Genomic DNA, 27,459 nt, shown 5'->3' on the forward strand with positions numbered 1-27,459 from the left:
ACAAATACGTACAGCTACTACATGCCACCAAGCAGAGATACTGGCACCCCCTGAATACAGTCCACTCAAAACTAAATCCCTCATGGGTTGCTTGGGGAAGGGGGTTATCTCCTAAATGTATTCATCATTATTGATTAATACTCTAAATAGGTTTGTAGACCTCAAACAGAAATGGGAGGGCTGGGTGGGTCCTTTGGACACTGCTGATTGGAGAGATTCTCGGATGCCCTCCCTCTCCCCTGACTTTAGTGATTGCTTCCCATCTGAGACTCATTCACCTAAAATAGTTACATGCTACATATTTCACACCTCGACTTCTTTGGAGTGGCCTCGGGCTCACAACTTTAGTGATCGCTTAATATGGGAGGGCCATTGAAGAGTACTTACCTGGGTTTTGGGGACACTAGTGGAGTTGTCCAATAGAGTTACACTATTAGGTATCCTGGATAACTTGGGAGGCACCCATGGAGAGGGCACACTGGAGGGTCTGGTGTGGGCACAACCTTGGCCAAGAGAGACATCACCCACCGCTGGAACTCATCCCAGCGAGCTTGCATATCAGATCGGCAGGCTGCTAAGGACTGGTGTGCAACGCTGGAGGAACCTACGTATCAGGCCTGTGGTTGCCAAGCAGACATCTTTAAATATGGGGGCACTTGTGGAATTAATTCGAGCTGGTTAACAAAGACTGTAATGCTAGATGTACGGATGTGCACTGTTACACCCCTTTACTGTAACAATGATGCCTGGAGATGTCCAGCTGGGGTGATGTTGATATTCACTCCTGCAACTTTTAAGCCAATAAAAGTTGTGTTATAAAACAATTTGGCTTGTGGAGGACCCTTGTGTAGTGATGAAGGTACTACACCTTGGTATTGTGGGAGTAAAGTACACACCGGCATATCAACAGTTTAACCTCTGTCTACTAAACTCTTAATCGGGCGATACATTTTGGGGTTTCATCTGCTGCATAGGTTTTCCAAAAAGCAGTAATGGAAACACTGACAGGTCTCAATGACCTCATCAGCTTGAGTGATGAAGTACTCATTTGTGCACCAACCCTGGCTGAACAGAATCCGAGAATCTATGCGACCCTTCACAAGCTGAGAGAAGTTGGACTGACCTAACACACTGAAAAATGTATATTTCTGAAAAGCATCATCAAATCCTTTGGACGTATATTTTCCAATGAAGGACTCAGTGTCAACCCTTAAAAGGTCGAAGGCCTCTGCAGAGTGCCAGCATCTAGACCTGCAACAGGGGTCCAAGGCCTTTTAGTCATGATGAACTATTGTGGGTATTTTATCGCAAACTTAGCCACCATGTCTCAATACAGCAACAATCTCATCAAGTTGACAACACAATGGGATTCATGTCTGGCCTACTACAAAGCATTCAAGGAGATCAAATCAGCAATTTTGAAAGACACCACCATACACTGATACAAAAAGAAAAACAGAATTAACACTATATGCTTATTACCCAGTATAAGGGTAAGGGAACAGGCACTGGGAAGTGGTAAGCAGGCCTCAGTGCACTCTCAGAGTAAAAAACCCAGCAGTATCAGTCCAAAAACTTAGGGGTGACCATACCAAAAAAGGAATTTCCTAACAATCACATTAAGGATCATTTGAAATGTTGTAATTTTGTTTAAAGTTGCTAAGAGATGTAGTGTCCCATGCGGTGTTATACTTGATGTGTGTGCACTGTGATGACACCTCATCATGAATGAGGCAATAAAAGATTGGCAGCTGTGGTCAGGCATCTGACACACCAAACTAAAAGAGAGTTGTTGTTCTTTTTTCCACCCTGCCCCACCAAAGCAGACCTGCCAAATTAAAAAAACCGATTTATTTCAGCATGTGAGGAGGGGAAGAGGACTTGGAGGAAGATGGGCCTTGTGTGACAACTACCTAAAAGGATCTTCTTCCCTCTTTCCCCACAAATCTCACCCACCTCCAAAAATAACCAAAGGCTTGCTGAGGTTGCCGCTGATATCCTGGGGTGTTTTCACACCCCTTATGGACATTGGCTGATTAGAGCCTTAAAAGATGACTCAGTAACCCACTGAGTGCAGGGGTTTCAACGTGTCTTCCCTGCCACCTTATGATATTGGATCTGATGACCGTGTGAAGGGTGCCGATATTGTGTGAAACACAGTACCACTTTGTGAATTGACAAGCCGGCTACAGTGAGGTCAGGGGATGGATAGTTCTTTCCTACATTCACCCCTTGATGTTTGGTGAGAGCCGCACTGTATATAGGATTCCTTCTGGAAGCATACAGCTGGTGTGGGACCTTTAACAACAGTGGGTGGGGAAACAGGAAGCACCCTCTGGCCTACATTCCCAACTTACATCAGATGAGTGATGCTTCCTACACTCTCCTCTAGTCCCAAAGTGTAGCAACAGGTTACTGAGCAGAGGATGCTGGGAAGATGACATATTATGCCAGGCATGTGGTAATCTGGCGACAAACAACTACCTGTAGAACTGAGCATTGGGTCTGACACTGGCATCAAAAACTCTTACTACTCATCACAAGAACCCAAACATTTCTGGAAAGTCATGGATGCTTACTCAGAATTGGTTATGTAGGCATAAATCCTCTTTGAGAAGGTAGTTCTGCAATCTGTTCTAACTATCGGGCTCAATGAAAATCAAAATGGAGGGAGTTGATGCTCTAATTAACACAACAAAGAGGGTTGAATTGGGACCGTCTGGGTCTGCATAAGACTAGGTCAAACAGATAACTAACGTAAGGATAATCTCTAAGGCAAATAGAAGCCAGAACCAAAGTAAAGTTCAACAAGAGGACTGATATAGAGTCTGCCTCCGAAGCAAGTGCAAACAAACCTAAGTATAAATTAAATGACAGACTGACATTGAAGCTGCACAATTAGGAAAACATCGAAAATCTGGCAATCTAAAAAAACATGACATTTCATAGGGTTTTAGGCGAAGAAACCACACTCAGTATGGTGAGTTATGACACAAAACTGGGCTAGTTTAACAAAGATATATTTGCCAAAACCAATCATTAATCAAAACACACAATATATCAAATAAGATATATTTAGTACACACCAACTTTGCTGCATAATAATACAGAGGTATGTCCAGGAAATTAAGGAGATGACATGACATTTATATAATACAGAAATACAGTACACACACAGTCCAGCTGATGAATGGTCCCTAGAAAAGACTTGAGCACAGGACCTTGAATGTTACAAAGACATGGACATCCTCAGCATGGATTCTTCGCTTAAAAGGCACATTAATACAATTCCATGTTGCAAAGTGAACACCACCATGAATGAGGTTTCTACTTTGCTGATTTTCTGAAATGGAATAGAGCACAGATGAACACATACACTTCTCGTTCACATAAAATAAAAGTGTAATTTCTTTCTGCCAATGTGAAATGATGTAATTGCTAGCTGGTTCTGGCCTAATTAGGCTAAATTAAACACGTTTAAATTAAGCATTTTTTTTTATTAGGAACACATCTACAATTGCATGGGATGCATTTCTGAGTGACTGTCAGATGTGCTAACAAAAAGTATAACTTTATATCTTGTAAAATATTATCCCAGGTTTTGAATTCAGGTGCAAAGGGGCCTAACAAATAAGACAAGCAGGGATAGATCCTGATTCGTATGAGAGTATGACATGAAATGAGAGACGAAATGGGAACAGTTACACAGTGCTACCTGATCTCCCTATAAAAATGCCTTTTATTGTGAAGTAGAACAAGCCTGGGGTTTATCATCACGGCAGGCTGAGGATTTAGGGGCATATTATCAAGGGGGTTTATCTCCGTGTTTTTGGCTTTAAAAGCCAAGAAAGCGGAGATAAAATTATCTCCCTATTACCTAGCTGTCGCTAACACCAGTTAGCGACAGCTAGTAGGAGATAGCGACCATCTTGGGCCCCGCTTTGCATGTCAGTGATATTTATCACTAATGACATGCAAAGTGGGCGTGCCAAGATGTTAGCGACTGGAAACAGTCGCTAACATCGCTATCTCCTATTACCAACTTTTGGAGATATTCGCGCTAAGCGCGAATATCTCGAAAAGCTAACACCTGCCCTGAGCAGTTCTTAGCCATGTTATCCAATGGGAGGTGGATAACATGGCTAAGAGCATTAGCTCGGTAATGCCTGAATATTGCTGAATATTCAGCGATATTCATGCATTGCGGTGGATTTTTATCGCATTTGCGATAAACCGTGGTAATATCAAGGTTTATCTGCGATAAAAATCGCCGCAGGTCGGCGATGCATTTTTGTCTCTAACTAAGCAATAGCGATAATTATCGCTATTGCTTGGTAATATGCCTCTACATTTTTAAAAGGGTTGGACTCTCTAAGACTAAGCAGCTGAAGGCACATAACCTTTCTAAGCTGAAGGAATTGTCTCTGGAGAGAACTTACCAGGAAGCGAGATGGACAAGGCCGCGGTGAGAGAGTGATTGCTCTCAGACTTGGATCTGAACTTTGCTAATGCATTGTGCCTGAATCTATAGAATGTACATTAGAGCCCTATGGATTATCTTTGTACGTAAAGAGCATTTGCGAAAATCACATGATACGTTGTCCTTGGAGCATATTTTTCCTAGGAATGTAATGCGAGGTATAAAACTCTTCTCCAGAGAGAAAACATTTCAGGGCACAGATTCAGCTGGAAGCAAGGACATTCCATTATTTAATTTTTTCTTTAATCCTGCATATTAATTATATTTGCACAGATCACATTTCTGCATAACTAGTTTAGTGTGGGCCTATATTTTCTGTAAACTGCTGAATTCCCCTTGCCGCACAGGAACCTTTATGACGTTCTGCAGTAGTTGTGTAGAGTGTAACAAGGGGTCTGACCTACTTTCTTGTAAGATGTGATCTTCAGAGTTTAAGACTTCTCACATAATACTTTGTGTGCTAAATTCAAAAATCTAAATTTGGTCCCTTCAGCCAGAATCTTGTCCAGTAATAGTGGAATTCTGAACCCAAAATAGTAGTACATCTTCAGAATTAAAACCTTCCTTTTTAGAATGTATAAAAAAGACAAGGAATCAACCAGTCGAAACAAATGATGCATGCAGTGAAAGTGGTATTTCAATAAATCAATCAAGAGTATTTGTAAAGCGCGCTACTCACCTGCTAGGGTCTCAAGGCGCTTGGGGGTGGGGGGGCTGCTACTGCTCAAAAAGCCAGGTCTTGAGTTGCTTCCTGAAGGAGAGGTGGTCCTGGGTGAGTCGTAGGTGGGTGGGGAGGGTGTTCCAGGTCTTGGCCGCCAGGTTGGTGAAGGATCTTCCTCCGGAGGTGGTTCTGCGTATATGTGGGACGGTGGCAAGGGCGAGGCTGGCGGAGCAGAGCTGGCGGGTTGGCATGTAGAACGTGAGGTGGTTGTTGAGGTATTTGGGGCCCAAGTCGTGGAGAGCCTTGTATGTGTGGGTGAGAAGTCTGAACGTGATCCTTTTGCTGACGGGGAGCCAGTGCAGGTCCCTCCGGTGGGTGGAGATGTGGCTGTGTCGGGGGATGTCCAAGACGAGTCGTGCTGAGGCGTTCTGGATGCGCTGGAGTCTTTTCTGTAGTTTGGCGGTGGTCCCAGCGTAGAGGACGTTCCCGTAGTCCAGACGGCTCGTGACGTCGGGCCTGAGTGACCGTTTTCCTGGTTCCAGTGGGGATCCAGCGGAAGATCTTACGGAGCATGCGGAGAGTGTTGAAGCAGGAGGAGGTAACGGCGTTAACTTGCTTGGCCATCGTGAGGGAGGAGTCAAGGATGAAGCCCAGGTTGCGTGCGTGGTCCGTGGGCTTGGGTGGGGGGCCCAGAGCAGGGGGCCACCAGGAGTCGTCCCAGGCGGAGATGGATGGGCTGAGGATGAGGACTTCCGTCTTCTCTGAGTTTAGTTTCAGGCGGCTGAGCTTCATCCAGTCTGCGATGTCTTTCATTCTGTCCTGGAAGCTGGCTCTGGCAGAGGTGGGGTCGTTGGTGAGGGAGAGGATCAGTTGGGTATCGTCGGCATAGGAGATGATGTTGAGGTTGTGCTTGCGTGCGATGGCTGCGAGGGGGCTCATGTAGACGTTGAAGAGGGTGGGGCTGAGCGAGGAGCCTTGAGGTACGCCGCAGATGATCTTGGTAGCTTCTGCGAGGAAGGGCGGGAGACGGACTCTTTGGGTTCTGTCGGAGAGGAAGGAGGTGATCCATTCCAGGGCCTTTTCTTGGATCCCGGCGTGGCGGAGGCGGGTTGTCAGGGTGCGGTGGCAGACCTTGTCGAACGCAGCCGAAAGGTCGAGCAGGATGAGGGCAGCGGTTTCTCTGTTGTACAGCAGGGTCCGGATGTCGTCGGTGGCCGCGATGAGGGCGGTCTCGGTGCTGTGGTTCGCTCGGAATCCGGACTGCGATGGGTCGAGGGAGCCGTTCGTCTCCAGGAAGGCTGTCAGCTGTTTGTTGACGGTTTTCTCAATGACTTTTGCAGGGAAGGGGAGGAGCGAGATGGGGCCGAAGTTCTTGAGGTCTGAGGGGTCTGCAGTGGTTTTCTTCAGGAGGGCGCTGGTCTCTGCGTGCTTCCAGCTCTCCGGGAAGGTGGCGGATATGAAGGAGTTGCTGATGATGTCCCAAAGTTTGGGTGCGATGAGGGAGTCGACTTTGTTGAATATGTGGTGTGGGCAGGGATCGGCTGGGGAGCCCGAGTGGATGGTGTTCATCGTGTGGGTGGTATCTTCCGTGCTGACCTGAGTCCAGGCGCACATGGTGGTGGTGGGGGGTGTAGGTTTGGTGGTGGGGTACGTGTTCTGAGCACCGAAGCTGTTGTGTATGTCGACTATCTTACGGTGAAAAAAGGTGGCCAGAGAGTTGCAGAGGTCTTGAGAAGGCGTGATGTCGTTGTTGCTGGCGTTGGGGTTGGAGAGCTCTTTCATGACGTTGAAGAGTTCCTTGCTGTTGTGGGTGTTGTTGTCCAGTCATTCTCGAAGGATGACGTTTTGGTGGTGCGGATCAGCTGGTGGTGTTTACGGGTGGCGTTCTTGAGGGCTGTCATGTTGTCCGTTGACTGGTTGTGGCGCCAGGCTTTCTCGAGGTCAAGGCAGGATTTCTTGGAGTCTTTGAGATCGCTGGTGAACTTAGATGGTACTGCCTGCTACTTAGATAGTAGCAGGTAGTACCATTCCCAATTAAAAATAAATATTTTAAATACATTCATTTATTGTGGTTTTATGTAGCGCAAATTAGATCAGAGTAGGTGAAAGAGCAATCTATGTAAAAGTACTTAATTACAGTACCATTACATAAGCACCCAAGTGCCTGATTTAGGGCCAGATGTAGGAGCCCTAATACCGGTCGGAAACGGCCGATTCCGGCCGTTTCTGACCAGTATTAGGCTTTTCAGATGTAGGGGGCCTACCGAATCGGTAATTTTACTGATTCGGTAAATATACCGATTCGGTAAAATACTGAATCGGTATATTTACCGAATCGGTAAATCCATATGTAGCTGACACTCCTAAGAGTGCCACAGGCCCTTAAGAGTCGGTATTTTACTACACAATCCTATTGTGTGGTAAAATACCGAATTCAGGTGTGCATGCACATCTGTGCATGCACACCTGTGCCATGTGGCACACAGACATGCCCTTAGGGCATGTATGTGTGCCACATGTCACACAAGCCTGTACTTGGGGTGCTAGAGGGTGTCAAAGTGACACCCCCTGCACCCTTGCAGGATTCGGTATTTCACGATTCGGTAAATACCGAATCGGTATTTCCCATTGATTCCTATGGGCTTCAAGGCCCATAGGAATCAATGGGCAATACCGATTCGGTGTTTACCGAATCGGTAAATACCGAATCTTACAGATTCGGTATTCCTAAAATCGAAATTACCTAAATCTGCCCCCTTCCCATTTACAGACTCTTAAGTACCGATTCAGTAAAATTCGGTATTTAAGAGTCTGTAAATGGGAATTACCTATATCTAGCCACTAGAGTTTAGCTGGTGGCCTGCCATTGGCCAGGGCAGGAGACGTCATTACCTCCGTCACCCTGGGCGCACTACAGAACACTATATTTAGAGTTTGCAGCTGAGCTGCGGAGATCTCTATGCCTTCAGACAAGCCGCTACCACAGGAGCGGCTCTGAAAGCACAGAAAGTTTGCTGAGGGGCGGCCATGTTTCATGAGGTCGGTCCGCAGACTTTTTTGTTTTTCAGAAACAAAACCCCAAAGTAGAACTTTGTTTTTGGAAAATAATATACAAATGAACCTGAGACTCTGGGACTTTTCTTCCAGGGTGTTGGGGTCATTTGTTTCTTAAATAATTATAACAATTTTTTTTCATAGGTATACATATAATTTATACTTACATATTTTATCTTCTCATATTAACTCTCTATAGATATATGGAGCCCCTGCGTCAATAATCTTAGCGGAATCTTTGCGGCTTGTTTTTAATTTTATTGACATGATAACGATGATGACAAGTAACCATGTGGAGAGCTAATCGCTGTCACGGAGCGCCGTGCCCTGTTCTTCATATCAGTTCTCTAGCCTCCTCTATTTGTTCCAATCTTCACTATTTTTCTCACTACCGTCCCTCTTTCCCATCCCTTGTTTCTATGGCATCACTAAAACCTTAATCTATATATCTCGCTTGCCCACCTGAGCCATTCTCCCTTGCCTGGCTATCACACTTTAGCATTGATTTCCAGAGGTTTCTCAGAATACAGCACAGCACCCAAAGTGGCTGTGCTGCGATGCGTGAGAAGGAGAGAGCAGAAAAAGGGCCATCTCTACTAAATATGGCACTAGATTGCTCTCTCTCCCTAGCCAATTGACTGCATCATGTCTGCATAGGTTTTGTACTGGAAGGGTACATTTTAGTACAAAATACTATGCTTATACTAACTTTGAAACTTTTCCCACTTTAAATGTGTACTGTACAGTGCAGTACAAATGCAAAGTGGGAAAAGTTAAGAGAAATAAAAACATTTCTTCTTTTTTTTCTTGCTTCAAAGAGACAATATTTTGTGATGCAAACCCTGTCTACTCTTGTTAGTAGATATGGTTTTGCGTCAAAAACCATGGGTGGTTGCATGAGAATGCCCATGTCCGCGAATGGAACGCCCATGGACGCAGAGCAAGGCAAAGCAAGTTTTGCGCTGGAAAGTAAAGTTAAAAAAAAACATTTTGCACAAGTTTGCATCACTTTTGTGATGCAAACCCAGCGCAAAATGTCAGTAAATCTGGGCCTTTGTATTTCTGTATATTGTCGTTTTATGCCTACTCTCCTATTCCCTATCATCCTCCGCCCCCTTTTCTCACTGCTGGTTGATTTGTCCTATACCATCTTTCTATTTATGGCACTGTGCAGTAGTGGTAGCAATAGGATGTGGGCTTAGTCGTACTTACACCATCTTCAACCCACTTTTGTCATTACCTATCCCATTCTGCCCACCACCATTGCTCTCAACATCTCTTCTTCTCTTTTTCTTCCTCCATGTTCAATTGTGTCTATGTTCCTGGTGTCATCTGTATCACTCTGTGTCTTCTTATTCTGGGCTGAGTCTGAGCATCATTGGCTCAATCGCCATGTCTGTATGTCTTAACTCAATCTGCCATAGGCCATTTAGTCCTCAACAAACACTGGCGGTTCCAAACAGAAAAATGACTCCGACACCCTAGGAGAAAACTCCCAGGGTGTCAGGCTCATTAACTTTTTTATTTTTCAAAAACAAGGTGCCAGTTGGCGAGTTGATTTTTGGAAATCAAAAAAGTTTGGTGAGCTGTTGTCTGAAACATTTCGGAAGCTGACCAAACTTTCAGTGCCCTCAGAAGAACTGCTGTGATGGCAGCTCCTCTCTGAAGCCTCAATCACCTAGCCTGGGGTCACGGGGATCTTAAAATATGGCAGACAGTTGTCTAGCCAGGGTGAACAAGAAAGACTTCTGCTACTATCATGGGCGGCAGACCACCTAACAAAGTCAAAGTCAGGCCCTAAGTCTGTACCAGTTAATGCGTATGTCCTCGGATCAGTCTGTGTGTCTGTGGATGATGCCGGGGAGTTATATCAGTGGAACTTGGCTGACTATGTCTGTCCTTAGCTCGGTTACAGATCTGTGGATCTTGGCTCAGTTTGTAATTCTTAACCCAGTACGTGTATGTGTCTTTGCCCAAGTCTGTATCAGTCTTTCAATGTGTGTCCCATGATCATTTCCTATCCTTTCTTTCCAATTTTGCAGTTCATCACATTTCGCTTGAAAGTCATTAACCTAAAGCTGGAGCGCTTCAAGCACATTGAGTTCACAGGGGATACGGCGAAGAATGACGTGTCCCTCACCATTCGCAACGTGCAGCTGGAAGATGAAGGGATGTACAATTGCTACGTGAAAAACCCACCAGACCGCACAACTGGCATTGGCAAGATTCTCCTTCGAGTGGTTACAGAAGGTTTGTGTCTAGTCAGTATGCTTAAAGTCCAAGCCCTCCAGGACAGAGGGTTGATAGCATTGTGAGGGATGGAGAACAGATGTAAAATGTCTAAAAACTGTTGCTAAGCATTCCATCCAAGAGCAGAGTTTAGGGGAGAGTTGCTACGTTTCCAGTATGAGGAATCCTGACCGATGCACCAGTAGCATTGTGCTTGTGGGAGCCCCTTGTGTGACAATGGAAAATGCAAGAGAAAAAAAAACATTCCTATTGGGTACAAACTGAGTGATCGAAACTTCATCCCAAATGCAAGGTCATCAAACCCGCTTTCTGTCAGATTTATCTGCAAGGTTCTCTCTTTCCCAATAGATGCAGCTCAGTCAGCCACATTCATTGTGAGAGACAAACTCAGTGATCCTCACTTCCTGCCAAAGACAAACTCTGGAAGCCCACCATGTCCTGCCAGATAAACCCCAGCAAGCTCAATTTTTCTGTTGGATACAGGCTCGGACAGGCCTATAGGGCAAATCAAACTGTGTCCGATGGGCTGGTCTGACATGTCAATGTGTGAGCTGATGATTTGGCTGCTTAAGGGTCTATTTTAGGGTTTGCTGAGTCAGTTTTTATTGTTGATTTCTCAAATATTAAAACAAACATTGCCTGCAGCAAGCTCAAATCCATGCTGTCTTCCGTACCCCGCAAAACACTTCTTCAGTGTATTTACAAGTTTAAAACTGCCCCAACTTCCAAACATGGTTCCCTCTTTTAGCTTTTTAATTCACTCAGGGGGACCACTTTTATTTTAGTGCCAGGGCCTGTTTTCTGTCCCAGTCCGCGCCTGCTTAGTTACAAATTCACCTTTGCTGATAAATGCAGTTTAACAATCACTACTTAAAAATTATCCATCCTGTTCCATTTTTGCTAATCTTATGTGCATTCCTGCCATTAGACCTTCCAAGCTAGATGAAACGTCTTTTAGCTTTCTTACTTCTAAAGCATGGAATGCTCCGCTTAGATTCAATTCAATTGCTTACTTTTTTTCATAAACAACTAAAAACATAAAATGTATTTAGGGCTTTATTGATGTGATATTTATCACAGGCTAATCCATGAATATCAGACTTGGATGAGTCAGAATTTATCAGGTAGGTAGCACATCAAAACCCGCATGCCTAGTATTTACAACCAGCATTTCAGTCTGCCTAAGACCTTGTTCACGGTTTTAACTTACCGGTTTGTTAAGGCCAATTAAATACAAATGTGTATCTTACAACTTCCTGTTCCTAGATCGCTAAGCATTATGGAGTATGTCGTTTTTATACGTACGAAATTAGTGAAAAACAAAAGTGAAGGTAGTGGAAAATCAAAAAGAGATACATCATAAACATGCAATATTTTTCATATAAGCTTTTCCTGTGTTCTCATAATTTCTAAAACGGGACAAATACATTGCGTGTCATAGCTTCCTAACTGAGTATATACATAATTTACAACATATTAAGGTCTCACACCCTCGTGTGTCCAAAACCACTGCAAGAGACAACAGAGCCCAACCGTCCAGTACAGACCATATTTTCCACTCCTCTTTATAAACATTGTGATTAAAAAGTACGGAATGACTCTTCAGCCCCTGCAGAGTCTCATTTTATTAATATTGACGATGTTAATATAATCATTATATATATATATATATATATATATATATAGATAGATAGATAGATAGATAGATAGATAGATAGATAGATAGATAGATAGATAGATAGATAGCAACAGGAGTTCCAGGAGTTACCAGTAATGAAAGCCAAGTTGTTTTGCCCTTTAGTGCTTTTTTTAGCTCTTCTTTCTGCAGTATCTCTGGCGACTCCTCCATTAGAGCAGAGGAGCATCGCCTCACTTAAAATACCCCCAAAACCCCAGAGATGAAAAATAAAAAGATCATTTATTACCATTTTATTTATCAGCCCCTTGCCCCGAACAGAGTGTCAGGACAGTGGCGGACTGCTGCTGCTCTTAGTACCAAGACACATTTGCAGGTAGCGTGCGCTCTAGAAATGGTCAAATCAACCAGTCTGTGAAGCGGTCAATATCCCTGAGGATAGGACCCCTTCTCCTCCCCTTACAGTTACTCTGCACTCTTGTCTTTTGCGCCTCCACTGCCTTGCCTCCTCTTATGGGAACGGTGTGCCTCTCTCTCATGACTAACCCATGCCTGTCTTTCTGTAGTACCCCCAGAACGGGACTCCACGGTGGCGGTGATTGTGGGTGCCTCAGTGGGTGGCTCCCTGGCGGTGGTGATTCTCATTCTTGTCATCGTAAAATGTGTCCGGCGGAAAAAGCAGCAGAAACTCAACACGGAGGACCCTAAAACCGACGAAGAGGGAAAGACTGACGGAGAAGGGAACCCCGAAGAATGCTCTAAGTAAGACCCTCTGTTCAGAACACAGCAACCATACACAGAACACATCTTCTCAAGAGAGGGCACCTCCTCACACACCCCTTTCCCAGAACACACCACCTCTAGAGAAAAAAAAAAATCCTCCCCCACCCAGAACAAATCACACATGCCCAGAAAAAACCTCCTCTGGACAGTAGACTGTCCACAGCTTCCTCCTGCCCTCCTGCCCTGTGCACGTTGCCCTCTCCATATCCCATCATGAAATGCATATTCATAGCTTAGAACTAGGCCTGGGCGGTAAATTTCGTTCCGTTCGTGGAATTGGCGTAATTTGGGTAATTTTGCGTTCCACGGAGAACGCAAAATTGTCCAAAATTCTGCGTTCCGCGACTTCACGAAATTTTTTGCTTGTTCGCGTTCTCAAAATACTTGTTCACGAGATAAGCAATTCTGCGTGTTTGCGGAATTTCTGCGCGTTCGCAGAGATTTTTTACCGTTTCGTGGAGATTTGCATAATGCGATTACGCAAATTCCGCCCACCCCTACTTAGAACAACCCGGCCCAGAATACCTCTCGAAACTTCTTCCCTGCACAGAATGCCTGTCCACACCTATCCCCTGCATAGAACTGATGTATGTTAATTAATGGAAAAATGATAACTGAGAAATCACATTTAAGGAAACTGAATCATGGAAAACCGATTTAAAGGAAAGAACATTTTAAGGAAATACAAATAAATTGAAAATGTAACAAAACATTTTAAAGGATAGATCATTTTAAGGAAACATCCAAAAATCACATCCTTGGGTGATGATTTGGGGTAGTGAGTGTTTTTTGGGTTGAGAGATGGGTGGAGTTTAGGGTTGGTAAGTGGTTTTTAAGGTTTACAGATGAGTATGAGTGGAGTTTAAGGGTGGTGAGTGGTTTTTCGGGTTCAGGGATGGTGGCGTGTGTGGGTGTTGCTTTTTTTTAAAGTTTTCCGGCTGGGTGGAGTTTAGGGCGGGCTGGTAAGTATTTTTAAGGGACCAAGCAAGGGCAGACTTTAGGGTGGTAGAGGGTTTTTAGGGTTCACAGATTAGTGGAGTTTAGGGGTGGTGAGTGTTTTTTTGGGTTTAGAAATAGATGGCGAGTGTGGGTGTTGTTTTTTTAATGTTTTATGGATGGGTGGAATTTAGGGCTGGTAAGTATTTTTAAGGTTCAGTGATGGTTATATTTTTGTGGTGATGAACGTTTTTTAGTGTTCAGCAATGGGTGAAGTTTAGGGTGGTGGGGGTTTTAAGGGTTCAGGTACAGATAAAGTTTATATGTAGAAAGTGTTTTTAGGGTGCAAGGATAAAGGAATGCAGGGGCGGTGGGGTGTTTTAGGGGTCCTGAACATGTGACTTGCAGGAGTGGTGAGGGTTTTTTTTAGGGTTCAGGGATGAGTGGAGTTTAGGGGTGTGCAGGATTTTCAGGATCAGGGATGGGTGGGGTTTAGGCATAGAAAGGGTTTTTTAGGGTTCCAGAATGGGTGGAGTTTCATAGCAGTGAGAGAGTTTTAGATTAAAGGAGAGGTAGAGTTTTTAGTGGAAAGGGCTTTAAGGGTTCAGGGATAGGTGAGGTGTTAAGCTAAGAGATGGGTGAAATGTATCCTTGGGGAGTCAATTTAGAGGGCAGAGATGGGTGGTTGTTAGTGGTGGTTAGAGCCTAGAGCATTTTAAAGCATCTGAAGTAGTTGTTTGACAATATAAAAGATATAAATCTGAAATAATGTCCCCTGATATAAAGTATTGAAATAAATACTTTGAATTGTTTCTGAAAGTAAGACAGGCAACCATTTAATTTAAAGCTGAAAAAATAATTATGTAGAAACCAATTAAAAAAATACTTTCTCCGAATTTGTTTCTATGAAATGTTAAATTCCATTCATACTGAAACTTTAGATGTAATGGTTTCTAAGTACTGGTATTCCATTAAATCGTTTATCTATGACATCATATGCAACCGCATAGAATGCCTCTCTGCATCTGTATCTTTTAGAGAACCCCTGTATACAGCTCTGTCATGCAGAGAACCCCTGTCTACAGGTATTTAATGCAGAGAGCACATAATCCATCTCAGTACCTCTCCCCTGAATGTAATAATTCTCTGTGCTTCTTCCATGCACAGAACAACTCCCCAAGCACAAAACTGCTGTATGTGACAAACATTTGCCCTCATCAGCCACTCATGGTAAGGGACATACTTTGGACCAAATCTGGACCATTAACTTGGTAGTGTCTGCTCTATCTACAGTACCATGTATTTGGTAAGATCATTATTTGATAACATTTAATTTAGAGTACCCCATCAGGAATAAAACTCTAACTAAAGGGGGGAGCTGTGTACGGAAATGGAACACGATTGATACAAACGACTTCAGTAGTACTTTGGCAAACACAATACCAAAGTATACTCCTGATGTTAACACCCACGAGGAAAATATTTCAACTTGGCTACTGGAGGCTAGCAACAAATATGCACCATTGAAAAAATCAAGAGTGACTTGCCGTTTTGAGGCTCAGGGGTAGTTCTCCCCTGAACTAAAATCTCAAAAACTCGCTCTCCGTGAATTGGAAAGGAAGTGGTGATTGAGCTATTCACTAAACAACAAGGTAAACTACCTAACGGCCATGAGGGAATATAAACAATACATTCTAAATGCTAAAGCTGCTCACTTTTCTTCTAGAATTCTTACTTCCACCAATCAATCTAAATAAATATTTAACATTGTAGAGGAAGTGTCTAATCTAGAGAGAGTAAGCCCACTTCTTCACAAGCGTTATGTGACAAATTGAACATCTTCTTCATTGACAAAATTTCCCTCATGAAGGCTAGTATTCCTATTCATATTGCCCAGGAAGTCGCCTCCTCCATATATAAAAAATGTATGTTCCTTTTACTCTGTTACCCCTATCGATACTAAGATCTTTCACAGCCTTTTGCTTAAAGTCAGCTCTGGTTCCCCTACGGACTGTTGTTCTCCACATGTTTTAAAGGAGGTCTTCACTGCCCTACCAGGACCTGCCCTTGTCCTGCTAAATGATTCTCTATCCCAGGGCTGTGTACCCAAATTCTGAAAAGAGGCTACTGTGATCTCTCTTTTGAAGAAACCGGGAGCTGACCCCCAGAAACCATCTAATTACCAACCTATTTCCGTGCACCCGTATCTGGCTAAAGTGTTGGAGGCTCATGTGGTAAAGTGTCTGTCCAGTTTTTTGGAACAGACTCATTTTCTTGATCCACATCAAGCGGGCTTCCGCCTCACCCATTCCACGGAGAGTCATTACTGCAGTAATGGATGCCCTACGGGAGAAAGCTGATAAGGGTATTCCCCAGGCCTTGGTGCTGCTAGATTTATCCGCAGCTTTTGACACAGTCGACCATGGTATCCTAGTGGACCGGGTCAAGGAAGCAGGCATCCAGTGGCCAGCCTTAAGCTGGATATGTTCCTTTTTGGAGGATCGCTTCCAGGCAGTTCACCTGGCCCAGTTTATGGCTCCTAAGCAAAGAACCATGTGTGGGGTGCCAGAGGGCTCTTCGCTCTCCCCACATTTATTCAACTTGTACCTCCTTACATTGATAAGGTCGTTGAAGGAAAGAAAAATGGCCACTTTCAACTATGCTGATGATTTACAGCTGCTCTTCACCATTGATAATTCACCCCATTCAGTCTCGGTTTTTTCAGTCAACCATGCGGTTCATCAGTCACTGGATGGACATAAATCCTTTAAAACTAAACGCAGGAAAGACTGAACTAATCTTGAAAGGTGGCAGCCAGAAATTCTGGGGCCCACAATATTGGCCAGGAGAACCGGGACCCACTCTCACCCCTTCTTCATCTGCCAAGAGCCTCAGAGTCATAATATCCAATGACCTGTCTCTAAAAACGCATGTGGGACATTTTTGCTCTTCTTGGGCCGACCAGCTGCTAAAAATCAGAAAGATAAGTAGATTGCTGACCCAAGCTGCGCTGATACAGGTTGTATTGGCTATGACTTTATCGCACCTAGATTATTCCAATGTAATCTATCTTGGATTACCAGCTGGTTTTATGAAACAGCTGCAGATAGTCCAGAACCAGGCGGCTAGACTGATCTACTGGCAACCTAGGCGGCATCATGCCTCCCCCCTTTTGAGGGAATTTCACTACCTCACCATGCCCCAACGCTGTGTATTTAAGATCGGTTGCCTGGTATTCAAGTCACTGCACGGGCAGGGTCCTGGATTCATAGATAGTCTCATTTCCAAGTACTCTCCATCACGGAACCTTCGCTCGGCACACCTTCAGCTACTGTCAACGCCTACCTTTAAGTTAAAGGGACAAGGAGGAGCCAGGTTTGCAACCCTGGCTCCCAAGTTATGGAATTCTATCCCTCTGGAAATCAGGTCCACTACTGATCTACTGAAATTTAGAAAATTGCTTAAAACTTGGTTGTACATTCATGCTTACAATTGAACTGTTAAACCTTCCGGCACTTTCTAGATTCAGCGCCAAGAAACCAACCAGTGAACGAGCGCTTTACAAAACATTAACATAACATAACATAACAATTTGTTTTGGCAGTCCAGGCAGAGAAATCTAGTGACAGTCACTCAGTGGTGGATGACCCGCAGGTCAGTGTGTGTCTTCCACTGGCAGAAGTTGTTGGGACTCCTCTGACCGAAACCTAGTAGTTCCTCCACCTCTAAATGATGTGGGAGAATCACAACTTTGGCTTGTCGGGTTATCAGCCAATTCATGTTAGTTTCACCCTCAGCCAACCTCTGAATGTGGACCATGAACAACAACAACAGCAGCAGAGACAAGTGGACTTCTAAAGATATAGAAAGCACAGTCCATTCCCTCATTCAAAGGACTCTCCTGGCCTCCGATTCAGCAACCACCTCCTCATATCAAACTCAGATATATGATAACCACACCAGTGCAGCAGTCCTCAATCTCTGCACCATGACTAGCAGCACAATCACTCACCAGGTTTCTAAAGCTTCAGTAGCCATTTGGTGCAGCATAGGATTCAATACCACCCCATGTGAAGGACTGAACCACCACAACTGACTCTGGTTAGGCAGATGATCATAAGGCCTGTAACCCCTCAGTGATATATATGTAGGGCTCCTGGTTTTATGGTGCTTATTTTTTTAACATTTCCGTCTGTATTTATCCATATTTTTTGGGGGCTATTTTATCTGTATTTATCCATCTTTATTTTGTGTTTTACGTAAAAATGAAGTTGTAAAACTGCACATTTCCATATTTACTTAACTGATCGAAGCACACTCATACTTTGATGTCTGTCATGTTTTAGCTATTTAAGCTGCTAAATATTACATAAAAATACATCCACTGATAAATATTAGCAATATACCACAAATGTATGGTCACATATGCCGTTATTTAAAGAAATTTCATCCTGTTTTTTCATAACCCATGCTGTCAGCTGTTCAGCTGTTGGGCTATAATTCATGAGAAACGACACAGAGGTTCACTTAAAGAAGCACCATTTTCTGGATTTATCCACATTAAAAAATAAATGCAGACAGAAAATGTATTGATTTCTGTCAGTATTTATCTGTAAAAATCCGTTAACATGGAAAACAGGGAGCCTTATATGTATGCCAGCCAGAGGCAACTCAAGACCCGCACACAATTTTTTTCCAGAAAATGCAAACTAGCACCCGAGGCCTCTGTATCCCCCAAGCCTTCATACATTGCAACCATAGGAAGAATCCAACACTACAAATGCACCACATCCACTCAACTGCAATGCGGTTAACAGAAACCCTCTCACCCCATGGATACACCCGGTGTAGACATACCCATGTACACTGTGGATTCAGAACATTTAGTTGTGGATGTGGCTTGCCAGCAAATGATGGGTGTCTGAACATGGGTAATATCTGCACATCAGCTCTCAAGATATTGATTGAATGTGGTTAACCATCTCTCTCTACACGTTCAGTGCCCACTATCCCTACACTGTCAAGGCTTGTCCCTCACTGCATTTCGCCCAAAGCGTTTGTGCGCCGAAGGTCTGCCAAGCCTTCTGTTCCCAATACACTACAGGCCATCCAATAGCCTGTGCTTCTTGTTCACTGATGTTATTTGCTTCAGCCTCCTGATCTCTTTCTCTCTGACCCTTCTCCAGGCGCCAATAGTCAAAGCAAGAATTCAAGAAGCGAGGAGGTGGTGTACGTCAAGACCTACTAGACGTGTGCAGAAACAGAGAATTCCTGCCGCTTATTTGGAGGACGGACTGTTCGCTTGCCAGCTGGTGCTGCCGTCATGATGTCTGTCATTGTGTCTTCTCCATCCCTCAGTATATCGTTTTAATTTGTACATTGTATTTAGGTTGCACGATTTTTCACATGCCTTGGTCCCTGCAGGCTTCGCGGGGTCTCCATATGTAGTGTTTAGAGGTTAGTAATGAAATCCCTGTACCAGGGCACCGCTGTCCATTATTGACATGGTGCCTTCTAAGGACCTCCAATGGATATTGTGTGTGAGGGGCCTCAGCAATGCCTGCTGAGCATTTGTGTACAAATGAGATCAATACAACCTCCTTCCATTCAGCCTCAAGTTCCAGGCCTCACCTCTTCAGGTAGGGCGGCGCCTTTGCCTGACAGTGACCTATGGGAGGAGATGTCTGTCGTGTCTGCGCTGCTAGCAGTGGCGGAGCTAGGCTGAGGTGCATTCACTCTCTGGAGCACTTCCGTCCACAGCACAGTGGAAGGATATGTGATGCTATCCCATCCTTGGTGGTAGCAGGATGGATTGTATGATCTCTAGGGATTCATTACAGCATTTTCTGACATTTATAGAGCTGATCATGCCTTGCTTGCCTTGTAGGAGGCAGCCCAGGATTGCCTGACCTCTAGAAAGCCATTCCAGCTGCCTGACCTCTTTTGAGGCAGTCTAAGAGTGTCTCAGCTCTGGAGTGTTGTATGTATGTCTTTTCTCTAGGAGCCAATCCTGGATTAATTGACCTTCAAGAATCTGCCCTCTATATAGTAAATGTAAGTTTTAAAGACCACCAGGGAAAGAGACTACAACTGTATGTGCTCTAGCAGGCTTGTCAACCTCTAGGGCATTGCCTGACCACTAGGAAATGAGCACAAGATTTTCCATCTTATAGGAAGCCAGTAATGGCTGTCTACCTTTAGGGAACCAGAGCACCATTGCCTGACTTCTAGAAAGCCAGTGCAGAATCGGCTGATCCCCGCTGTTTTCTCCCAAATTCTTATTTGTGGTAATCTCGTGCCCAATTGAGCCTTCCACTGATGGGAGCTGGGGAGCTCCGACTCGCGTCTCCGGAAACCATGGTCCTAGCAGGGGCCTGCTGGTAAACATCACAGGCCCAGCGGAGATTTTTTTTAATGATTTTCTATATTACACCAATGGCCTTGACTCTAAGCACATCCATTGTGCTTTTCAAAATAGGAGACATTGGGGAGCAATGTGAATGCTCGAACAAGCAAGCAGTTTTTCAGTGGTAGAACCCATCACGTACTTCGTGCCATCGTACCTAGAATCCTTCACGCTTACGCTCGAAGACCCAAACTAGACGGGGAGCGAGTTCGCATTTCTTGCACTTTTTTCCATTCCTTTTTGTTTCTTATCATTTGTATGTATTGAAATTGCCATCTGTGCCACACTCTTAGGGTGAGCTGATGTGACATGTGAAGCTGATGTGTGCTTCACTTTGATAGAATAGGATTTCATGATACATACCAAAAGTTTCAGCCTGACCGGAAGAAACCAAATCATTCCCGCAGATCAATGGAATTTTTAAAGTTAAGGACGGTTTGCATCCCCCCATTAGTATTGAGGTGAAACCTGCTGTCTGTCCTTGACCTTCAAACAAGGCTGTTTGATGGCTCACCACAACTGTTTTCTATTTGGTATGCATATTTTTGTTTAAAAAAAATAGACTTTTTGTACTTTTTCATAATCCCTCTACAGAGGAGCCGAATGGAAGGTTCAGATTTGTGTCCAATGGCAGCTAGATTGAAGGGTTTGGACAGGGATCAGGATCAGAGACAGAACCAACAGAGTTCGGGCCCTGGGTTAGTGCCCAGGAGTCGTGTCTAGAGGTCAGTTTCAGAAGTTGGGCTGTGAGTTTGGAGCTGAAAGGGCGGGTCAGGCTAAGCTCAGGGGTAAGCTTTAGGTATTGTGTGAAGGAGTTGGCTTGATTGTGGAGCTCAGGCATATGGGTCGGCTCTAGTGGTGTAGCCTGTGGTCCATGTCCAGAGACCGGGCCTATTATTCAGGAGCAAGGGCTGGGTCTCATTGTTCGGATCACCTTCAGAGAGGTAGGACCAGGATGCAGAGATTGGGGTCTGTCCCAGAAGCAGGCACTGAGACCATTCATAGGGTTAGAACTCAGGGCTGGAACTCAGTGGGCGTGCCCTTGTCTCAAGCCTGGGGATAGAGGCTTAAGAGGCGAAAATGCTTCTTGCGCCAGTTCGGCGTGCTCTGACATCACTAGAAGCAATGCATCATGGGGCTGGGCCTAGATTAAATGCATGTACCTGCTCCCACACACTTCAAAAGATGTATAAGGTATTTTCAATGCAATAAGTCGTGTAAATGACAATAGCTTAAATTCTCGCAAATGCGAGACCTATTGCATTGCAAGTTTTTTTGTTTACAAGTGCCCATGCCGCGCTTTCACATTTAATAGAGGCCGCGCCCCTTAAGACGGGTCACGTCAAAAGAAAGGGGCACGGCCACCATTAAAGTGAAAGAGCGGTATGGGGCTCTTTTACCAAAAAAAGCATTTGGTGGTTAAGTTGATAAACAAATGCTTTTTTGTTGTAATAACGTCCCATGCCCCAGTTTCACTTTAATAGCGGCTGCGGACCTTTCTTTAGACATGGCTCATCTAAAGAAAGGAGGGTGGCCTCTTAACGTGAAAGTGCAGCATGGGGCACTTGGAAACAACAAAAACAAGTAATGCACTTACGCATTATGTAAACAGGATATGCATGTATGCAACCATGTCAATATGTAAGCTCTTGGAGACTGGTTGACCTGAGTTTGGAACAACTAGAAAAGTTTTTTTTCCCCCTGGTGATCTAAGGTGTACTGTTGGGAAATGGTTGTTCATTTTTGCAGTGGGTGTGGGGGGAAATAGAGTGCATTTGAAATTTATAGTGCAATGCTCCGGTTAAAAAAAAGAACAAAGGCACAAGAAGGCCGTAGATAGGGGAGGGTGGGGTAACAAAGGAGGAAGGGTCCAATCAGATTTATGTGAAGGGAGCGTGTTTAAAAGAAATGCAAATGTGAAGAAGCAGCCGCCAATACTGGAGCTAGCATCCAGTGCATGATGTGTACATTAATTAAGTAAATAGTTCTCAGAACTCCTAATGAAAGCTCCCGAATAAAGACACATGTAAAAGGGCCAGTCCTCATGAGAGGTAACAACAGAATACCGGGAGGTACTAAGGAAGGGCTAATAAGCTTAATAACAAATCAGAAGCCAACATTTACAAAGACAAGGACACAAGCCAATGAAAAATATGGGCGGAAAGTGGGCGGAGCTTCAAGTCCATACTTCAATGCAGCATGTCTCGAAGAGACAGCGCAAGCGCTGCCTAGGCGAGCCCTAAAAAGGATTTTATTTTGAGGAGGAAAATGTGTCAATTTGTGCTGCACAAAGGGTAAGGAAAGCATAAATAAATAAATGACCGCCCTGGGACCTCTCATTACTGAGGGCGCCGTGTTTGGAGAGACTGCATGGGTAGGAAACAGGAAGTCCAGTTTCCAGATCAGGGGCAATGGCAATTCAGGGACGCAATCACACTTAGTATGTCATCTCATAATGTCAAGAAACAATGCTTTTTATATAAAGGTGGGATTTCGGGTGGGCACACATGCTCAGGGCTACTACTGCCATTTTGTATCCTTCGGTATTTTCCATTTAGGAGCCGTTTATCTATTTTATGAATGTCCTCGGTATTTTAATGTATATATGTATAAAAATTACAGCCCGCGAGCTGCTGCCCTGTTTGCCAAAGGAGGTTGGGGCAGGAAACACTGAGTCAAATAGGTACTGAAGGATTTGGTTGTACAATAATTGCCTGTAGGACACTCTCGCTCAAGACCTAATTGTGAGATAGCACCCCTCAGAGTCTGCGGTGAACTTTACTACTGCCTTTCATCGAAATCGGCCTCCTAATTGGGTGCATTGTGTGGACACATTTGCAGCTGAGTGTCACGTGACCTTCAGTGCTCCGGCCCCATCGCACATGAGACCTGCTTGCTACTAAGTAGTGGCGGCAAGACGTCTTCACCAGCTCTGCCACCAAAGTGTGTCCCACAACCACCCTCGGCTGTGTCCTACAGCGTTTGGCCCAATCCATTCAGTTCCAACCAATAGATTACAAACTCGCCACCACCCCTATTTGCACCGTAGTGTTGTAGACCCCCACCTCCACAGTTCTGCCCCTCCATGCCAATGCTCAGCAGTCCTACATACCACCGGTATAGAAGGATGGCTTGGGCGGCATTCAATAGTCATTTTTAATGTATATTGAATTATTAAAAAACTTTTGTTGTGCTCATCTCTAAATTGGACAGAACAGCGCCACCATGCGGCAGAATGTTACAAGCCCCGTTGCTGTCAATCAAGTGCCGATGCTAAGCCCTGGAAACCACCAGCTCACATTAAGCACTGTCATTGCTCACTGTTCAGCCTTCAGGGTTAGCCACCTCTCCCTCAGCGCTGCACAGCTTCGGCAGCCCCTACCCCATTCTATGCCAAGAGCTACTTTTTACACACATTTTACATACAACCAGAGCTTTCAATGGACATCCATATGTGCTGGTACTCACTGTCCAGAGTCCCTGAGAGTACCTACCCATTTAAAATACTTCCTGCAACCATGCACAAAATAACACAAGTTGGTTTAGTAAAATTACCCACGCCGCCAAATGTTTTGCTACCACATTAGGGGGGGGGGGGGGGGGGGCTTTGTTATAAAAATAATGGTGGCAGGAGGGGTGAGAGAGGGCTTTTGTAAAGAAGGTGGGCTGTGTTAAAAAAAAATCCTAGTCATATTCCCAGAGCCAGGAAACCTCCGGTGTTAGTGCGCTTTACAAGTGTCACCTAACATAACATAACATAACATAACAGAGCGGCCAGGGAGCACCTCCTGCAAGTTTAAAAAATCCTCTCTAAAGGCATGTTTAATTTAGCAACCAAAACCAGCTATTATATTTCTCCTTTGCTTAAAACGCAATCCACTTAATTGCAAGCTGGGAGAAAAATTATTCTTCCCTATTTTTTTTCTAAATCGCTCTTTTGTGGGCACATATTTTGTTTAAACCATAAGCATGTTATTCATTACTAGTAATGTTTTCTGTCCAGGTACTCCTTGACTGAAAGTTTAAAAAAAACACTTTTCTTTATACTTTTGCTGCTGTAACTGTGCATTTCCAGGCCTCCTTTGACCTTAAGTCAAGTCTGATTCTGAGATTTACAAAACAGAGGACAACTTTACAAAGGAAATTCTCATAAAATGTAAATAAGATTGATGGATGAAGATTAGGAGGATAAACAGAGCTATAAGATGAAACGTTAATAGTAAGGAAAAACACAAATATATTTGTAAATGTATATCCATTTTAGGAAATGACTTATGAACTAAAGGAAGTTGTTGTGTAAATTCTTTTAAGCAGCCCGCCAAAAGTGTCCCTATTTGAGACACTCTATTTTAGGGACTGAACGATAGAGCATGCTTGAAGCTGGTGATCAGCCTTTAGAAATGATATTTTTGTTTTATCGGTTTCTAATGAGTGAATGTAAAAGAGGAATTTTCTAATCTCATGCTCTATATGTTGTAGTCTCACATAGGGGAAGATAGCCCTGATTGGCTGTGTGGCTGATATACTACGGGCTTCATTTATGAAAACTGTTGCATAGCTGTGTGAAAACAGCGATGCAACCATTTTCACTGCGCCCTCCTGGCAACATGATGGATGCACCGTATTTAATGTATGGTGCTTCATGTCGCAAGGAGTTACAGATACGTCAGTATTTCAGACATATACGTAGGCGCAAAAATGGCGCATTGCTGGGGTGTGTCTGAAAACTGACGCCACTCCAGCAATGTGTCCTTTCACCTGGGCAAGTGATATGTGGAAGGGCCTGTGTCAGCCTTATGCCTGCTGTAAGGCAGGTGTAAGATTTTGACGAAGTAGCATCCTAGAGGTGTCACAGTGAAATATCATAGATTTCAATGCACCACTTCTTTGACCCTTTATTGCAGGGCACACCCACCCTGCATACATTTTACCTGGTGCAGGTCTAATGTAGCGTAGGCCTTTACAAAGTGACGCATCGGCTTAGATGCGTCATTTTGTAAATATGGCGCAACGTGTCATAATATTTACGCCACCGCAGGATCACAAAAAGTGACACAACGGCGGCGTAACAGTGTCTCAGGCTTTCATAAATAAGGCCCGCAATGTATATAAGTATAAATGTTGATTGCGTTTTTATATGCTACATCTCTGCCATATTGTGTACAATGGCCCGACTGCTAATGCTTCTTGCTGGAATATTTGTACGTCTTTCTTACTGTGGCCCAGCTCTCACTGGTCACCTTGCATTTTCTTGTGCACATTGTTGTGTGTTTTTTCATGGTTTTGCCGGTGTTTGGGTTGGGTCTCTGTGGGACCGGCTGGTGCTATTGAAATGTTGTAACACAATAAAGAGAGGTGAACCCTGAGTCGTTGTAAAAAGTTTATTTATTTTAATTTAGAGACTTGGGCCGAGGGTGGGCGGTTGAAAAGAGTTATTGATACCACATCGCACAGAGAAATTGAATTGTGGGTGCAGTGCAGTGGAATTCTCTGTTTGGTCTGGTTAATGCCCTGTCCTCTAACATCACAAAGTTATTCCAAACGGTTCATGAAGATTTTTGCCTTGTGCTCACCCTGGTTTTGCAAAGGCAGAGCCATTTATGAAAGAAGAGGTGAAGTATGGATAGCTACCGTACATGTAACATCAGACCCCCAGCTTGGGCCACCACTGTGTTTGAGCAAAGTCAATTGTGAAAGAAATACAGGGCAAATAGGTTACTTTCATATAAAACTTGTCCACAGCGTGGGCCCTTGCCTTGTCATGAAAAGCCACTTTACGTGGTTTTCATGGCCTTGTAAATACGGCACATTCCTGCATTTTTAGAATTACGCAGAGCAGCGCTGCAAAATTGCTAGAGGCGCAGTGCCATTCTTTTGTAAATGAGGCCCTTTCCTGTTAATGGATAGAGTCACTTGTAAAAGAATGGGCACAATACAGATAGGTTATTTACCTGCAACATCTAATCTCAAGCTTGGCCCATAATCCTGTTTGAGTGCAATCACTTGTGAAAGAAGAAGTGCAGTATGGATATGTTATTTGCAGGAACATTTAATAAATATCCTGTGTGTCATATTTAGATTTGGTGCAGCACATGTCACTTGACCAGGCGGGCAGTGGAATACTTAAAAAAAAAGTCTTATTTTTGCACAGGTTTTTATGCCAGAATGTTCTGCTTTAGCATCCTGGTAGTTTGAGGTCTAACACCAATACTGCAACTTTTGCATCATCAGAAATGTCCCATGCCTGGCTCTGTAGACTGTACTCCTCTCTTCTGTGTTAGACTCCTAAGAAAGCCATGGTATTCCTCTGTAGGTTTTTGATTTCTGCTTCACTTAACATGCATGTTCACTGGGGGCTCCCGTGTAATGCGTCATGCCCCCAGAGGACAGATCTGAGGTCATGAGGGTCATCTTAAGTGCATCCCTCTATTCAGCGTGACTGTTGTAGTCCATCCAGGCTGAGAGGGACTGGGAATGGGGGCATTGTTAATTGCAGCAGAAGGGACAGGCCCCTTTGCCTGTTGTCCTCAAGGGAGAGAACCGTACTAACCTCGCCAATAAAAAAAAAAGTCAGTCTAGTCCCCATCAATTGAGTCCTTCACTCCATCTATATGAGATGCGGCTGGTAAGTGCATGTTTACTCTACAAGTGTGAGGGAGGGAGAATGTGGAGCGTGTGTGTTGTGCTTTAATGTGTAGAAACAGAGTCCATCTTGAAACTTTTTGTGTGGGTGGCTGACAAAAGGAAGCTGAAGGTGAGTAACCCTGGGCGAAGTACTATGCTACGCTCGCATAGTTTGCGCTACTTCACACTACGCGAATTGCACGTAGCACAGTGCAAACACGAGTACCGGTCATTTTTTGCTTGCTCGCGATCCTCAACGTCAAGTTGGCTACCGCGAGCGAGCAAAATTACATCCCGGCGAGACTTTTTCCTCGTTCGCAATCAGCAACATCAAGTTGCCGATCGCGAGCGTGGAAAATAAACCTCTGGGCGAGATTCTCAACGCCGGGAAGTCAGGTTTCTCATTGCGAGTGGTCGCGTATGCTTGCGACCGCTTGCGATGAGAAACTACCAGTCCGTGCTTAGAAAGCTGCCGCTCGAGTAGAAATATACTCGAGCAGCAGGAAACGACCGCTTGCACTGTGCAAGATGTGGTTTGCACTGATTGCACAGTGTGGACAAGCATTCGGCACTGTGCAATCAGTGCGAACAGCATTTTGCACAGTACACTATGCAGTTCGCGTAGCTCG

At 44.3% G+C, this 27,459-nt stretch overlaps 1 protein-coding gene across 2 annotated transcripts in view; it reads left to right on the forward strand.

Annotated features, from left to right (window-relative positions):
* Positions 1 to 21,378, forward strand: part of SCN2B (sodium voltage-gated channel beta subunit 2) — a 226,374-nt gene extending 204,996 nt beyond the window's left edge. The window contains exons 3-5 of one of the 2 annotated variants that reach the window (XM_086957007.1): positions 10,238 to 10,445; positions 12,648 to 12,843; positions 18,987 to 21,378. In XM_086957007.1, the coding sequence (XP_086813133.1) occupies positions 10,238 to 10,445; positions 12,648 to 12,843; positions 18,987 to 18,996 (414 nt within the window). In that variant the 3' untranslated portion in view covers positions 18,997 to 21,378. Of the gene's footprint in view, positions 1 to 10,237; positions 10,446 to 12,647; positions 12,848 to 18,986 lie in introns of those variants that run through there. The other variant, XM_086957006.1, reaches the window with a different exon arrangement.
* Positions 21,379 to 27,459: the final 6,081 nt, after the last annotated feature.

This window comes from Lissotriton vulgaris, chromosome 2_1, assembly GCF_964263255.1.
Source record: "Lissotriton vulgaris chromosome 2_1, aLisVul1.2, whole genome shotgun sequence".
Taxonomy (NCBI): Eukaryota; Metazoa; Chordata; class Amphibia; order Caudata; family Salamandridae; genus Lissotriton; species Lissotriton vulgaris.